Genomic DNA, 18,137 nt, shown 5'->3' on the forward strand with positions numbered 1-18,137 from the left:
TCTACCTAGTTCAGTCATTCCAACTACATTAAACCTCATCTACCTAGCAAATAATTTAACCATTTAAACTTTCCACCTATTTAACTGTTCAGTCATTCCAACTATATTAAACCTCATCTACCTAGTTCAGTCATTCCAACTATATTAAACCTCATCTACCTAGCAACCAATATAGTTTGTTTTTACTCTGTATGATATTTTACATCATATTTTTGCATTTTCATGCACTGTATTTCCTTCAGGAAATCCTTTTCTAGTTATTATATTCTAACGCAGTTAATGCAGCTTTAACTGTTTAACGTAGAAACTTCATTCAAACTATGTTACGTAGGTCTTACTTAGGACATGGGTGCTATGTATTTTTCATCTTTGTAACTTTTATACATTTTAAACTATTCATTAAAAACTATTCAAAATTTCCCCATTGACTTAACATTGGGCCTTTATGACATCACAGCAATTAGAATCTTCTGCCAGGTGGCCAGGCCACCTGTTTCAACTGTCAGTTTCTCAGGCTTTAAGCATACAGTCTCATTCTTTTAAGACTACACATGCTATTCAACGGTTTCCTCTGTCCACAACTGTTTCAAAATAAAAGTCCTTGCTACAATAATTCCCTATTAAATAATTTAACCATTTAAACTATCCACCTATTTAACTGTTCAGTCAATCCAACTATATTAAACCTCATCTACCTAGTTCAGTCATTCCAACTATATTACACCTCATCTACCTAGCAACTAATCTAACCTTTTAAACTATCCACCTATTTAACTGTTCAGTCATTCCAACTATATTAAACCTCATCTAGGCTACCTAGTTCAGTCATTCCAACTATATTAAACCTTATCTACCTAGTTCAGTCATTCCAACTATATTAAACCTCATCTACCTAGCAAATAATTTAACCTTTTACACTATCCACCTATTTAACTGTTCAGTCATTCCAACTATATTAAACCTCATCTACCTAGTTCAGTCATTCCAACTATATTAAACCTCATCTACCTAGTTCAGTCATTCCAACTATATTAAACCTCATCTACCTAGCAAATAATTTAACCTTTTAAACTATCCACCTATTTAACTGTCCAGTCATTCCAACTATATTAAACCTCATCTACCTAGCAAATCATTTAACCTTTTAAACTATCCACCTATTTAACTGTTCAGTCATTCCAATTATATTAAACCTCATATCACCTAGTTCAGTCATTCCAACTATATTAAACCTCATCTACCTAGCAAATAATTTAACCTTTTAGACTATCCACCTAGGTTCAGTCATTTCAACTATATTAAACCTCATCTACCTAGTTCAGTCATTCCAACTATATTAAACCTCATCTACCTAGTTCAGTCATTCCAACTATATTAAACCTCATTTACCTAGCAAATAATTTAACCATTTAAACTATCCACCTATTTAACTGTCCAGTCATTCCAACTACATTAAACCTCATCTACCTAGTTCAGTCATTCCAACTAAACCTCATCTACCTAGTTCAGTCATTTCAACTATATTAAACCTCATCATGTTGGTTGCCAATTAGCACATCATCTGTTTTAACAATATATTTCACACCATATGTTTTGCATTTTCATGCACTGGTAATTCCCTGGAATTGCGTTTTCTAGTTACAGTGCATGAAAATGCACTGTACTGTTCTTCCTAGGCTTCTTATTCTTCTTCTTCTAACGCATTTAATGCAGCTTCAACCGTTTAACGTAGAAACTTCATTCAAACTATGTTACGTAGGTCTTACTTAGGACAAGAGTGCTATGTATTTTTCAGCTTTGTAACTTTTATACTTTTTAAACTATTAATTAGAAACTAATCAAAATTTCCCCATTGACTTAACATTATGATTATGACATCACAATACGGCCGTTAAGCAATTAGAATCCTATGGCAGGTGTTCGGGCCACCTGCATCAACTGCCAGTCTCAGGCTTTAAGCATACAAACTGGCCCTATTAAGACTACACATCCTGTTTAACTGCTTCCTCTGCCAAAAACTGTTTTAAAATAAAGGTCCTCACTACAATATTTCACTGTTAAACAATTTAACCCTTTAACCCTTTGCAGACGGCCCATTCTAATTTCGGTACCCCAGTACCGATGACGTTCAGTCTAATAACTCCGCCATACCCCAACCAATTTTATCAATGAAAACTTCCTCAAAAACGTCACATCATAGGCTTTCTGGCGATATGATTGGTTAAGGGATTTGTGGCGCGAATTTCTTTTACTACGTGAAGGAAAAATCAAGAGTTGACGTCTCCCTCCACTAGAGGAAAAACAGCAGGAAGCACTATGCATCGTTGATCGATCTTGACGTCGTCTAAAGGAGAAACTACTGGATCATCTGAGGTAAAAACAAGTCTTTTTATGTTATTATTACTTGTTATCCATGTTATTACTTCAACATCGTTTTTAAAAGTTATTTTTGGTGGTAATTACACCTTGTATGCATGGCCGTAACATAATGCCTGTATGTGTTCACTTCAGCTGATGACAGCTGGTATTTTAGCACACCGTAATCTTTAGTAAACTCATCATTTTCAGTCATTTTTGGGGGGTTACTATATGTCAACCAAGATTACAGACCTACTAAGACTGACACTTTAACAATTTGTTCTATTTTGAACGATGTTGCTTGCTTGTTATCTGATAGAAAACTGGCTAAGTTAGGTAACGTTAGCATCAGGAGAGGCTGCAACATGTCCTTGACGCGTAGTCGCGATAAAGTTCACTCCCGTGCTTCATGACTGCCAACTTTATGTCAAGTACACCTAATCGGTATTTTATTGTCAAATAAACCTTTCATTCCTTCGTAATATGTATAGCACAATTTACAGTTGTTTGTAGCCAAGTTGCTTAGCTTACTTAGATAGAAACATCTGACATGAATGACAACGTTAATGTTACGTTACCGACGTGAAGACTGTGTTGATCACCGATGGTGTAACGTAAGGATTTTATTCATTGACTGCTGTTTTCATGAATACATGACTGAAGATTTGTTATAAATGTGTCTTAGTATTGTTTAGCTTTTAGGCTGTAAGGTTGGCTGCTACGATTATGAGGTTTTTGGGTGGCTAACTATGATGGGAGCTCATACACCCAAGCCTACTCGTCGACACATTATTTTCTAAGGGGGTGTTTTGTCTTTACGCAACTGCAGTAGCCTAGGCACAGTGTGTATGTGTATGCATACGCTGTTTAGATGTTTTCTGTCATATCTCCTGACTCATGTTAATGAATCAATTTTTGCTTGTAAGCTGGTATGCTATGTATGGTTTAGCCAAGGCAATAACACTTACTGTAGTGAGCTCTGAGACTAATGTTACCTCTCCAAGCAATATTGGAGTCCTCCAGTGACAATAATACTTTTAGTGAAAAGAGTCATGGTTGGTGGTGATTAAGATTATGTGGAAGTAATGTAAAATAAAACTAAACAACCTATTCACTATCAGACCTGTGATTTTTTTTGTTATTTTAGATGGAGGGAGAGAAGTACGTGCAACTGGGGTGAAAGCAGCCGACTGCTGATGGCAAATAAGACCCCAAGGACCACGATGGCATGGACATGGGACATGGATAGGTAGCTTCTGGATGAAGAAGACAATGATGTGCTACAGGAGGAGATAATCTCCCATCATCCTCAACTGGGTAAGCATGTTTGTGTGTGTGTGTGCGTCCATCTGGGCGCAAGCACATTTCTGGTTGTGATAAGAGTGTTGCTTATAACAATAATGAGAGGGATTATAGTGATAATAGTTTGGTTAGATTTGTAATTCAATTTCTATATTTCTTATCTGACAATTTCTTTATTTTGAATTTGGTCAAGTCCCATGTCAGGTAGAAAGCATACACTTTGCCTATCCTTCCAACACAGACAGAGACACCAACTCCAATAGCATTTACACCCCATCGTCTGCTAGGCTTAGATGGACACACACACGCATGCACGCATGCACACACACACACACACACACACACACACACACACACACACACACACACACACAACCAAACAACCATGCCACAGCTGTGATAATGCACACACCACGGATCTGGTGGGAATGTGGCGTTAGTGTATCACCTTATGTGTAGGGCAAATGATATCGATAATTATATATTGTATCGAATTATATGCTGTATGGTTGTTAAATGTATTGAATTTCTTCTAACGTTTTAATTGTTTATATATATGTGTGTGAATGTTAGTATGAATTGATGTTTTGTTCACCATGTAAGATTTGTTGATCTTTGTTATACTGTTGTCTTGTCATTCTTGTAGTTCTAATAGTTACTGCATGTTTGTAAACATATTATGTTTATGTTTTTTACCTGAAGTTGTTGTTCCTGGTTATTTAATCACATTGTTTAAGACTTTTCTAAATAAAATGATTTATTTCCCCTTTCGTAAACCTAACACATGTGCCAGTGTCTCTATATTCTTGTTTTCATAGTAGAATGAAGCACACGGAGAAGCACTTACAATCATCTAGTCTGTCTTTCAGCCTTTATTTGTCCTCCCCACAATTGATTTAGCCTCTTCAGAGTACAGTAAGACATCCCATATTGAGCTTGTTTTGATGGTAAAACATATTTTTTTACATGACCATTATATCTGTATTTTTAGGTCAGATGCCAAACCGGGAAATGAAAACATTCTACTCTTTAAAAATTCTACTTGTTACTGTTATGAGTAAATTAATCATAACTTCTGAACCAAAGGTGATAAATTGATTCTGTTTTTTTCACTGAGGAGAACACAACACTGGCTATCCTTTGCACACTATATCTACAACAGACATTAGTTGAAAAGTAAGATTCATCTTGACAAATTGATATTTTCACGTTTTTTTATGTTGAATTTTGAAGGTTTTGTTTAAAAACAATGTGTGGTACACTCAAATGTATTAACTATGATGTGTACCGTTTTAAAGGGCTAGTTTTCCTGATTACAATGGTGGGTATATCTTATCTCTGTCATGTAGCATGGCCACACAATAAGCCTTTTTGTCTCACAAGGGCACCAAGTATGAAAAAACGGAATGTTTTGTGCCGTCTGCAAAGGTGTAATAAATTTATCATAACTTTTGAACAAAAGGTGACACATTGATTCTGTTTATATCACTGAGTAGAGGACAAAATTGTGAATCTCCCATACACTCTATGTTTTTCTCTATCTACAATAGAAATTGGGAGAAAAATGAGATTAATCTTGACAAACTGATATTTTCGTGTTTTTTGGGGTTGAATTTTAAAGATATTTTTTAAAAATGATGTATGTTCTCCTCAAACTTATTATATTTTATACCATTTGAAAGGGCTATTTCTCCTGATTACAGTGGTGGGTATATTGTATCTCTGGCATGTAGCATAATCATACAATAAGCCTTTTTGTGCCATAAGGCCATCGAGTAAGAAAAAATGGAATGTTCGGCACAGTCTGCAAAGGGTTAAACTACTGAACTTTTGAACTGTTCAGCCATTGTAACTGTTACTTGTCATCAACTATGACTCCTACCCACCTTAGCTAGTTAGCATGGTTAACATGTTAGCATTGCTAACATTATTAGCATTTTAGCAAAACTGCTAAAAATGATTGGCTAAGTTAGCTAAGTAAAATGGCTAGCATAGTTAGCATGCTAGCATGTTAACATGCTAGTTAGCATAGTTAGCATAACTGCTAAAAATTATTAGCTAAGTTAGCTAAGTAACATGGTTAGCACAGTTAGCATGCTAACATGTTAGTTAGCATAGTTAGAATAACTGCTAAAAATGATTAGCTAAGTTAGCTAAGTCACATGGTTAACATAGTTAGCATACTATTTAGCATAACTACTAAAAATGATTAGTTAACTTAGCTAAGTCACATGGTTAGCATAGTTAACATAGTTAACAGCATTAGCATTATTAACATTTAAAAAAACTGCTAGAAAAAACATTAGCTAAATTAACTAAGTTAAGTAACTTGGTTAACATTATTATCTTTGTTAACATAGTTAGCATAACTACTAGCAAACATTAGAGCCATTCCAACTGTTAGTTATCGTCAACTATCTACCTAAATAATTTAACCATTTAAACTATCCACCTATTTAACTGTTCAGTCATTTCAACTATATTAAACCTCATCTACCTAGCAACCAATAGTTTGTTTTTACTCTGTATGATATTTTACATCATATTTTTGCATTTTCATGCATTATATTTCCTTCAGGAAATGCTTTTCTAGTTCTTCTTCTAACGCATTTAATGCAGCTTCAACCGTTTAACGTAGAAACTTCATTCAAACTTTGTTACGTAGGTCTTACTTAGGATAAGAGTGCTATGTATTTTTCATATTTGTAACTTTTATACTTTTTAAACTATTAATTAAAAACTATCAAAATTTCCCCATTGACTTAACATTGCCCTTTATGACATCACAGCAATTAGAATCCTATGGCAGGTGTTCAGGCCACCTGGATCAACTGCCAGTCTCAGGCTTTAAGCATACAAACTGGCCCTTTTAAAACTATACATCCTGTTCAACTGCTTCCTCTGCCAAAAACTGTTTCAATATAAAAGTCCTCAGTACAATATTTCACTGTTAAACAATTTAACCCTTTAAACTACTGAACTTTTTAACTGTTCAGCCATTGTAACTGTTACTTGTCATCAACTATGACTCCTACCCACTGTAGCTAGTTAGCATGGTTAGCATAGTTAACATTGCTAGCATTGTTAGCATGTTTAACAAAACTGCTAAAAATTATTAGCTAAGTAACATGGTTAACATAGTTAGCATGCTAGCATGTTAGCATGCTAGTTAGCATTTTTAGCAAAACTGCTAAAAATGATTAGCTAAGTTAGCTAAGTAACATGGTTAGCATGCTAACATGTTAGTTAGCATAGTTAGCATAACTGCTAAACATGATTAGCTAAGTTAGCTAAGCAATATGGTTTGCATAGTTAGCATTCTAGCATGTTAACTTACTAGTTAACATAGTTAGCATGACTACTAAAAATAATTAGCTAGGTTAGCTAAGTCACATGGTTAGCATAGTTAGCATGCTAACATGCTAGTTAGCATAGTTAGCATAACTCCTAAAAATGATTAGCTAGGTTAGCTAAGTAACATGGTTAACATAGTTAACATGTTAGCATTGCTAACATGCTAGTTAGCATAACTACTAAAAATGAAAACATTAGCTAAGTTAAGTAACTTGGTTAACATTATTATCTTTGATAACATAGTTAGCATAACTACTAGCAAACATTAGAGCCATTCCAACTGTCAGTTATCGTCAACTATCTACCTAAATAATTTAACCATTTAAATTGTCCACCTATTTAACCATTCAATCATTCCAACTATATTAAACCTTATCTACCAAGTAAATCATTTACCTATATAAACTATCCACCTATTTAACGGTTCAGTCATTCCAACTATATTAAACCTCATCTACCTATCAACCAATATAGTTTGTTTTTACTCTGTATGATATTTTACATCATATTTTTTGCATTTTCATGCACTGTATTTCCTTCAGGAAATGCTTTTCTAGTTTATTTATTTATCTCCTGTCCTTTGCGGTACCCGTGTAGTGCATGCATTCTCACCAGCAAAGACCTGTCACTCATCATCAGCCAAACACTGTGGTCACTGTAAGCAAGCTTGTGCATGAGAAATGACATCAAGCATAGGAATGGAGCTGTTATCTTAGGAGTTGTCATTTTTCTTTACTAAATGTTGGTCTCAGCAGCTTTGTGAATAGGTTTTAAGAGAAAACTAGTAGTAAAGAACTTGAAGTGAGATTTAAAAGTAGTCTTAGCGGTAAAAAAAATGCTTTGTGAATACAAGCCCATATCAGTAGCATGCCACATGAACAGAATTACACTTCCACTTTAAGCCTAAATGATATGAACATTACGGTAACATTTTATTTTAATGTGTCGCTGTTACAGTGTACCTACCTAATTAGGTACAGTGGTACAACCTGTGTAACAACATGTACTATCAGGTACTATCATTGTACTTGCATTATGTATTTGTGGGTACCTACATATAGTTGTTACAGTGGGCAGTGCTTCGACTTGGCCAGCTTCACTCACGGTCCGCGTGTGGGATCACGCGGTATCACGCAACTTTAATTTGTATTTTTCCAGTGAGACACTGCAACAACCCAAACAACCCGTAGATGGCTTAAGTGAGCAGGGTCTCGTAAAAAGAAATGGAGCCTGGAAAACCCTACACAGACTTCACTACAGACTTTAGTAGACTGGTTTAGAAATAATTTAATAGCCAGAAATATGCCTGCCCTGCCCTAATAAAGAAATATTTGGTTAACTGCGAGTGAATCCCGTTTGCAGCCGTAGAGACGCAGGACAAATTAAACATTCTGGTTTTCTCCGAGTGCAACGATGATAGACAGACATCATTTGGACAAAACATGGAGCATATTAACCTCCGTTGCTCAGCCAAATGCCTTCCTGTTACGTCCTGGTATCACGGAGTTACAAGCGATAAACGATTTTTGATGGTCACAAGTTTACTTCATTAGCGGTTTATTTTTTTGGATTATTAAAGAGTGTTTTTCATTTTAAGGTTTGACTTCGTGCTTATTCAGTAGAGCATTTAGTGCTCTCCCCAATCCCAGACGTTCACATTGCATGTTTGTTTGTAATGGATGCAACCGCGAGATAGGCTATGCGTTTGACAATGAGTTGTTAACAGAACCAAGACATATAGCCCAGCAGCAATCTAGGGACTGTTCGTTATTTATTGAAGGGGCCACCGGAGGAATTTTGAGTGCTTCAGTTGGAAGTTGCATGACCCTCTCTTGCCTGCTAGAAATTTTTCAATGACCCTCCGACAGAATTGTTAAAAAAGACATGCGCCTGTTTGCACAATTTCACAAATAATCATATGTGATTAATAATATGACAAATAATCCCTGTGCACGGGGACCGAAACAATGCATGCCAACTTTTTCCATGTTTATCACGTATTTTAACTTTCCCCCGCTGTCTTGCCGTTTTAATGTTTTCCCGTAGAATATCCCATATTTGAATACTCTCATAACAGCCCTGCCATCGGGCCTGTCTCTGTGTTGCCCTGTTGCTACCCCTTGCCCTTCCAACGAAACAGATGGCTTCAAATCATCGTTTTCCTTGCTTGAAGGCAAACTTAGAGTGATGTTAACCTATTTAAGTTTAACGGCGTGATTGTCGTGAGCGCACGATTGACGCTTGCATGTTCGGCCTTATGTCTACGTGCGCACCTGAGGCTACTCAGCTGCAAGAGAAATAATTTCCCCTGTTTGTATGTTCACTGCAAGTTGGCCTACCATAACTTACCAACTCTGCACTGTAGACCCTAACTGGCTATTTATATTTTTCTGTGAAATAAGCAAATGTATTTGTTCAACTGAAGCAGAATTATGCATAGGCTACTTGCTAGTGACAAAATATTAACTTTCAGTGTTTTACGATGTCTTTGTCATGGGGAAGTGTTTTTCCCCATGCATTTATTCTAGGTTACTGTCAGTGACTGCCGTGAGAGAAGCGGGTTCTGTGTTTCGTTCATGTCAGTGACTGACGCGAGAGAAGCGGGGTCTGTGTTGTGTTGCGTTGCGTTAATTTATTTTCATTGGGCACAGGGGCGCCTTAATACCACCTGAGGCCCCTGGGCTATATGTTTTTTAAGGGCACCCCCCCCCCCCCCCCCCCGCAAATATTAATTATAATTAAATGATCCCCGGCCCGCGATCTGACCCGACACATAGCGTGCGCTTTTGGTTAATAACATGCAGTGTAGCCTATCCTTATTCAGCCTATGTAAAACCTTTACATAAACAGGAATAGAAAGCCCTCGAATCACGTCCGCCTACCCATGTCATCGCTTATCAAAAAGGCTAGCCTACTGCACGAAAACAAGCGTTGAACTTTTACAACAAGATGGGTACACATATGGACGTTTAAAAGCTTTTCAAAAGTGCATGTGTTTGTCATGTCGGGGGGGTTCCCCAGGAGATTTTTTGAAATTCTGTCTACTTAACACACCAGTTTAACGCAGTTTGGGAGGGACAGAAATAATTTTAGCCTAAAGAACAAGCTGGCTCATGTGACGTGAACATGGCTACCTTATGCATTATCACTACACTACATGGAGACATATCTCACGTTAACAATGGAGAAAAAAAATATAGACTATTATATGTGTGAATGGGTTAGCACAAACTTGGCTGTTGGTGAACGGAGATGCAGATCACTAATTCATTTATTTGCGCCACAGCCCATGTTATGCGTTCACTCCAATGAGACAAGTGAAATACATGTTTTTAAAGCCGTTTCATTTCCAGGCTATTTTCTACAATATTTACCTGCTATGCCTTCTGTTTTCATGGACAGTTACAGGAATCCACATCATTCGTTTATCGTTGCTTCAATCCTACCCACGTTATCTCCAGAGTTTGTATGATAAGTTTGTCAGTCAGCTTCAGCCTCTCCTCTAGCTCCTCTACACCCGTTAGGATTTATTACGTTTTGTTACATTTTGTTACACTCTAGAATTGGAGAAGACAAAGGGGGCCTCTGCATGGATGTAATTGTAGAGCAGTACGATGTGCTCAATTATTTAGGCTAGCTCCAGAGTAGGCTAATGACGCCGCGAATACGGACACGCCGTTTATTATTATTGATTATCATTATTATTATTAGGAGGCCCCTCATTGGTCGAGGCCCCTGGGCTGAAGCCCAGGTAAGCCCATGCATTAAGGCGCCAGTGATTGGGCATACCGTGCCGTGCCGTGCCGTCCACAGCTCTTCAGTTCTGACAAAGCCAAAATTACTCCTTTTGAAACAATGAGTGCAGGAAGCGTGTTTGTATGGTTATATTGCTTGACGGGGGATCCCAAGCAGCTTTCAGCCATAAGGCTACTTTGAGAACATTTCAATTCACCCGACACTAATATTCAAAATGTTGAAAACTATTTCGGCATAGCCTATAAAGCAGTTTAATTAAATGGAATGTTAGTTGCAAACAAACGAGCTACTTGGTGAGGCTTGGCCTCACAGATGCGCTCGTGCCTTAGAGGGCAGGAAAAATCTTCACGATAGGCCTATTAACTAACCACCCGATTCACGTTGGCTGGGGGGAAGGGGGGCCATCAGACATTTGTGCCCAGTTAATCCGGCCCTGCCCCCAAAAAAAATCACACCTTCCCACCTCTGACAGCTTAAAAGAAGTCAAGAGGACTCCTTACTCACAGACCTATATCACAAACCTGCGGAATTTTGCCGTGTTTTGAAATCCTATGCAGCTACAGGAGCTTCCAATCGCGAGGAAGCCATTTTGCATTGTAGGCATAACTAACATGCAATAACGCCGCCAACAACAACCAAAACTAGGCTAATCATTGTCAACATGTAAATTAAATGTAACATTATTGTGTATCAAATTAAAATGTTCTCTTTTGCAAACGTAGGCATAGTAACAGAATAATTTAATAATGTTACAAAGATACTAAATCAATCCGTATGTTTCATTAGGCTACTAGGCTATTTGTTTTGCCTTGATTCATTTAGGTTAGGCCTTTTTATTCAGGGGCCGTATTCACAAAGAATTTTAAGGCTAAAAGTAGCTCCTAACTGGCGAATTTGGGAGCAACTCCTAAAAATAATGGGCGTGTCACTCCTAACTTTAGGACTCCTAATTTTTTCACAAAAAGTAATTCACGAAGCATTTTAGACCTAAAAGTAGCACCTAAGTCTGGGACAGCTTAAGTCGAGAGGACTCCTAACTCACTAAGACCTATTCATAAACAGCTTTTTTGTGGCATTTTACGTTGCAATGTTTTGAAATGCGTAGCCTATGCGCAACAGGAGCTTCCAATCGCGAGGGAACAATTTTGCATTCATAAAAGGGATGCAATAACGCCACCAACAACAACCAAAACAACTCATTGTTAACATGTAAATGAAATGTAACATTTCATTGTGAATCAAATTAAAATGTTCTCCTCTTTGCAAACGTAGCCTAGGGATATGGTGACAGATTCATTTAATAATGTTGCAAAGGTAGGCTACTGCATCAATCCATAGGCCTATGTTTCATTAGGCTACTAGGCTATTTGTTTTGCCTTGCTCTTTATTCATTTAGGCTAGGCCTTTTTATTCAGTTATTAATCATCTTCCGTCCTTCGCACTACTTGTGTAGCGCACGCATTCTCCGACCTGTCACCTGTCAATTGATAGCAATAAAATTAATGGATAATAATTTAACTTCAAGACTACTTTTAGTTAGCCATGTAACCCTTCATGGTTTTAAACAAAGACCCCATCCCCTCCCCCAATGGAATGCTAATGTGCTGGTTTAAGGCCTATCACTTACACAAGACAAAGGATGCTACCTTGATATAATGTATCCATGTATCATGAAATGTAAATGTATTCATGTCTGGTATCATTTTGATAGTCTCATTACAAGGATTGTTTGGAACATTCTATAAGTGATATTTCTGATATATAAGATATCTCTCCTCATGCTATTCATATAGGTGTGAAGTGGGTGTGAGTAGGTGTGTCTGATGCCAACTGGAGTACCAATCAAGTGGGCTTGTTCTTGGCGCCATTTTGTTCTTTGTTTAAAACATTTAAAAGTAACTAAACTGCAATGTTTGTCAGATCAGATTTTGGATTGTCAGACTAAGGATGTAGAGCGGAAGAGAGGAGTTGGCTACAGGCCAACCTAGGCCTTTCAGGCCTGGGATAGGCCTACATAGACCATAGACCTTTTTTGTACCCTCTCAGCTTGTAACAGAATAAACCTGATTCCTGAGTTTTCCTGAAGTTCGCCAGTCTAAGATTAATATTAAGTAATTAGTCACCTACAATTACTTTCACAGTCATCATCGGAAGAGAGGTGTTTGGAATTCCCGCGTTACAATCGTCAGCCAATCAAGGTGGTCACTTCAGTCAAGCTCGTGCATGAGTAATGACGTCATCCATAGCCACGAAGACTCACTCCTAGTTTAGGAGTTGTCTGAAAGGCTTTGTGAATAACTTTTAAGAGAAAACTCCAAGCTAAAATCTTTAAGTGCGATTTAGGAGTAGCCTACTCCTAGTAGTAAGATAAAAGCCTTTGTGAATAGTCTACGGCCCCAGTTATTCATCATCTTCCGTCCTTGTGTAGCGCATGCATTGTGAGACCTGTCACCTGTCACTCATCATCGTAAGGGAGGTGTTTGGAATCATGCCCGCGTTACAATCATCAGCCAATCAGCCAATCAAGGTGGTCACGCTTGCCCATTTACCCAAATTAATGGTCGAATATTACTGATGATCATTGTTATTTAAGAACATGCAGTGTGCGTAGGGTACAAAAAACATCTTGCTCGTAAAAAAGCATCATAACGCACATTCTGGCGGGTCTGTTATTTACTGTAGGCTGCGCAAACCACATGCCTTTATTTTGGGCAAGCCTGCATTCATTCATTCATTCAACCTTTATTTATTCTCGGAGGGTCATTGAGGGAAGCCCTCATTTTCAATGAAGCCGAGATTACAGAAGCGAAGCAAAGCGTTCCACAAACAAGACAACATTCGAGGCCTTCTGTTGAAGAATTTTATATAAAGCCTGCGCTGACAGTAATCCTCCTGCCCCTGATAGGCCTACCACAGCTGTGGATAGTGTGGAATGTTCAAGTATTAACACAATCCAATGTGTGTCTCAATTGTCCCCCGCTGACCACCTCACACATTTCTCTAGATTTTGCAACGAACTTACATGACACAATGCCATAAAATATGCCAGTTTTAGGACACAGAATAATGTTTGTAATGATACCAGGTAGGCCAGGTATTGTCGAAGGTGCATGAAGTGAAATTCTTACTTTGGAAAACAAACATTTGCCGATATCATCGCCGATCATCAGAATATTGCAACAGATTCTGTGTTCTGGACTGCAGGTAACTTGTTAAGCCAGTGGTTCTCAAACTTTTATTTCATTCCCCACTTTGATCAAGGGGCATGACTGATGATAGTGGAGATAACGTGTTATCCCGAGGCTTTTGCAAGTCAGCATCTTCGACGGTAGTCTATTAAAAATATAAGTTTTCGATGTCCCAAACGGAGAGCCATACTTTATTGTTTTTAACAATCTCTATGCTACTCACAAAAATGTAGGCATGGGGACATGATGAAGTAGGCTATCCAACTGTCGTATGTTAAATTATTGTGATTACGAGCCAGTGGTTTTCAAACATTATGCGTGACTCGGACATCTAACTAAATGCAACAGGCTCATATCGTCCTCGCATTCGCAAAATGAGGACCAGTGTTTTGTCAAATTGCAAATAGCTATTCGTTTTAACTATTTTTTTATGATAGTATGAAGTGCTTTTTGTATAGGCTACTATCTCCTGGAATATGGGGAGGGAAGTGCCGCGTCTGCAGTCAGCCAAATATGAATGTAATTCTGCGGCATAAAGCAGATGTATTTGTTTATTGTACAGAAAAATAAAAATGACATGTCAAGCAGTCAATTGACTACATTGCAGTCAAGAAGTAGGGCAAATTAATTTACGAAACCAAAACGTGGGACATAGTTGTCTAAGCCTCTATTGCGTAGCCTGTTAAAAACGTCGCCAGATAGTATTAAATCGGCAACAACATTGTTTTTTGCAGAAGCCTACCCAAGGCTACAGATTAATTCTGAACAGTTATTTCTCTACTGGCTTAATTATCACACCACTGTTTTGATTTGCGTAGTTGCTTTAACCCCAACACTGACAATAATGTAGACAGCAAATTTCGATTTTCGTTACCACCGTGTAGTCAAGCCTTAAGCCATACCCAAGTAGCCTAAATCGAGGTAATGTTTAATTATGCATGATTTATTTTGTTATTGAATTCGTAGGCTGGGATTACTCTCGGCAAAAATTATGTTTAATGGTAGATCCTGCTTCAGAAGGGACGGCAGGCAGAGCGATGTACAGTGTTAGAGCGACGCACAGTGGCTGAAAGTGGTACTAAAGCTTCACGCAGCTTCACGCCGCGTAATGCGCGAATGAAGTGGTCATTTGAAAGCGATGCCCACTGTACATTGTAATACTGAGTGCTTTTACAAAACTTTGCCAATTTGCCTAAATTTTCATCAGAGGCAAAGAGCTGACCTGAGACCTGCTGGATGGGGTAAATCTGGTCATGATAGATTTAATATACAAACCATTCTTAGCTCCAGTCAAGGCCTCATTGTCTTCAGTGTACATGTAACAGCTGTGCTGCTACAACCTTGTTACTCTTTGATACAGTGGAATAAACCTATTAAGTGTACCAGTTAATTACTTACATGTACATATGACATGTATGTTATGTCTTCGATGTCTTGGAACAGGTCTACTAATTCACTACATAGTACATATATCAACTGTGTTGGTACACACTTATTGCTCTTTGATTCAGTGGCATAAACCCATTAAAATGAAGTGTACCAGTTAAAGGAACGTAAGAATGTAAGAAATGTAATTCAATTAATCATAAAATGGCCCTGATTTGTCACTAGACATTAGGAAATCATGCTAATTTCAAATACTTATATCACTGACAACAGTAGTCCGACCAGGATATCGTCATTTAAAAAAGTGAAGTTGCAGCCCTCAACTGATGTTGATGTTTACATATTTGTGTTTTAGCCTGATCCGCCACCTTCCACCTATCTAGTAATCACAAAGTCAGTAGTGTTTCGGCATCTGGGTTGCCAGCTCTGCTTTAGTTACCACATCTGCGGTGTACACCGCTCTACAGTATTTTGAAAGTGATTGTAGTACCAGTTTTGGCCAAAATCCTACATACGGTTCCTTTAAGTACTTACAATTACATATTACATGTATGTTGTGTCATTGGTGTCTTGGAACATGTCTGCCATTACCCTACATACTGTAGTACATGTATCAACTGTGTTGGTACACATTTATTACTCTTTTGATACAGTGGAATAAACCGATTAAAATAAAGTGTACCAGTTAAGTACTCACATGTACATATTATATACATCCTGTCAATGATGTCATGCATCCTGTAATTGATGTGTTGAAACGTGTCTGCTGTTACACCACACAGTATGTGAATTAGTAGACCTGTTCCAAGACATTGAAGACACAAAATACATGTCATATGTACATGTAAGTAATTAACTGGTACACTTAATAGGTTTATTCCACTGTATCAAAGTGTGACAAGGTTGTAGCAGCACAGCTGTTACATGTACACTGAAGACAATGAGGCCTTGACTGGAGCTAAGAATGGTTTGTATATTAAATCTATCATGACCAGATTTACCCCATCCAGCAGGTCTCAGGTCAGCTCTTTGCCTCTGATGAAAATGTAGGCAAATTGGTAACGTTTTGTAAAAGCACTCAGTATTACAATGTAACAACTATATGTAGGTACCCACAAATACCTTGATAGTAAAAGTACAATGATAGTACCTGATAGTACATGTTGTTACACAGGTTGTACCACTGTACCTAATTAGGTAGGTACACTGTAACAGCGACACAATAAAATAAAGTGTTACCAACATTACATATAACAATTAGGCAATACATGTTTCCAGTGCTGATGAAGTGCAAATGGTCTACCTGCAGTTGGTTAAATAGTTGACTGACTAGTTGGCAAAGTTTAAGAACAAGGTGCTCTTGGCTGAATGGGACCAACTGACTTGCTTTCAACAGCAGTCTGCAAACATCCTATAATAAAACAAATAAAACAGAAGTCATTAGTGCTTACAGGCATTTCCTTATTTCACACAATTTTTTTTTATTTTCTGATGGAAACACTAGTGCACCAAAGACACAAGAAAAATTGAAAATGTATCTAAAAATATAACTGCAAGCAGCAATGAGGGGACCAAGCAGCCCCATATCCAACACATCTTGTGGGGCTTGCTCTGAAGGTCATCTGTGCCAAAATTTGGTGGAGATTAGACAAAATATGTCAAGTCAAGTCAAATTTATTTATATAGAGCATTTCATACACAGAAGTCATTCAATGTGCTTTTCATAAACAAAAGCAAACAGTAATAGCAAATAAAGGGCAATAGTCAAAGAAGTTGAATCCTTATAACTCTAGCCATTTTTTTGCAGGTTTTTGCATTGGAGTCATTCCGGGTCAAATCAGACAAAATCCAGGAAAATGGTTGCAGCACCGACTCCGATTTTCCTCAAAGTTTGTCTACACAATTTTTAGGTTCCATACAGGGTAGGAATTTCCGCCATGGCCGTCGTTGCCCCTTGAGTTGGCCGTGATGCCCCTTTGAAAATCAGAGGTTTACAGGCCACTGTGGCCTTGGTGCCCCCTTCTTTCAATATTCTGGTTTGCGTCCGACTAATAGCATATTTTATTAGCCTGACCTGCCAAAATAATCGTAACATTCACAGCGCAAATTAATTTAGTCTTTTACGCAGTGGAGAAAGTGACAGCGCACGGCAAGAAAGAAAGTGCATCCAAATTCACCCATTCTTCTCAGTTGAACTACTCGCGAAGTAGCCTACTCATCATACAGACATCACAAGTATCACATCACACGAAAGAGCTTTTTCTTAGTGGTGGAATACTTCACAAACCCTTCGTTCAACACATGGCAAACCATATATTAAAATAAACAGCAGACCTTACCGAACACAAAGGTTTAAAGCAGTCCCCTGTCCCCGTTTCAGAGTAATCTGTTTTTGAATTTGCAGCAAATTTCGACAGGCATGTCTCCAAATTTGGGCTTTAAGTTACATTTTTCTACGTGATTTCATAACAGGCCAAATATAAAATAAATGTTAAATATAGACTAGATATCTGTAAATATTAGATGATCAGATGATTTACAGTTCTATGTAATATGTCATGTTTCATGTTTTTGTAATGTTTTATACAGTAATGCAGTTCTACTGCTGTGAATAGGCTAAATGCAACAATCATTTGTATAGCCTACTACTGTTAACTTTGGCCTTGGTGCCCTGACATGTGGCCTTTGTGCCCCCCACCAAATATGCCTAACTAAAGGCCAAGTGGCCTTGCCCCTAAAATGGTGAATTTCCAAGCCTGGTTCCATAACTAAAACCTGTAAAATACTTTTGTT

At 37.8% G+C, this 18,137-nt stretch overlaps 1 protein-coding gene across 1 annotated transcript in view; it reads right to left on the reverse strand.

The window, feature by feature from the left end:
• The window catches only part of heatr6 (HEAT repeat containing 6), a 170,945-nt gene that overhangs the window by 139,556 nt on the left and 13,252 nt on the right, over nt 1-18,137 (reverse strand). The window contains exon 2 of the mRNA XM_076277740.1: nt 16,648-16,755. Within this exon, the coding sequence (XP_076133855.1) occupies nt 16,648-16,755 (108 nt within the window). The remainder of the gene's footprint in view (nt 1-16,647; nt 16,756-18,137) is intronic.

The sequence above is a fragment of the Alosa pseudoharengus genome, unplaced genomic scaffold (assembly GCF_046254945.1).
Source record: "Alosa pseudoharengus isolate Yale_2024_CS ecotype anadromous, Long Island Sound unplaced genomic scaffold, YU_APseudo_1.1 YU_APseudo_1.1_scf_11, whole genome shotgun sequence".
NCBI classification, from domain to species: domain Eukaryota; kingdom Metazoa; phylum Chordata; class Actinopteri; order Clupeiformes; family Clupeidae; genus Alosa; species Alosa pseudoharengus.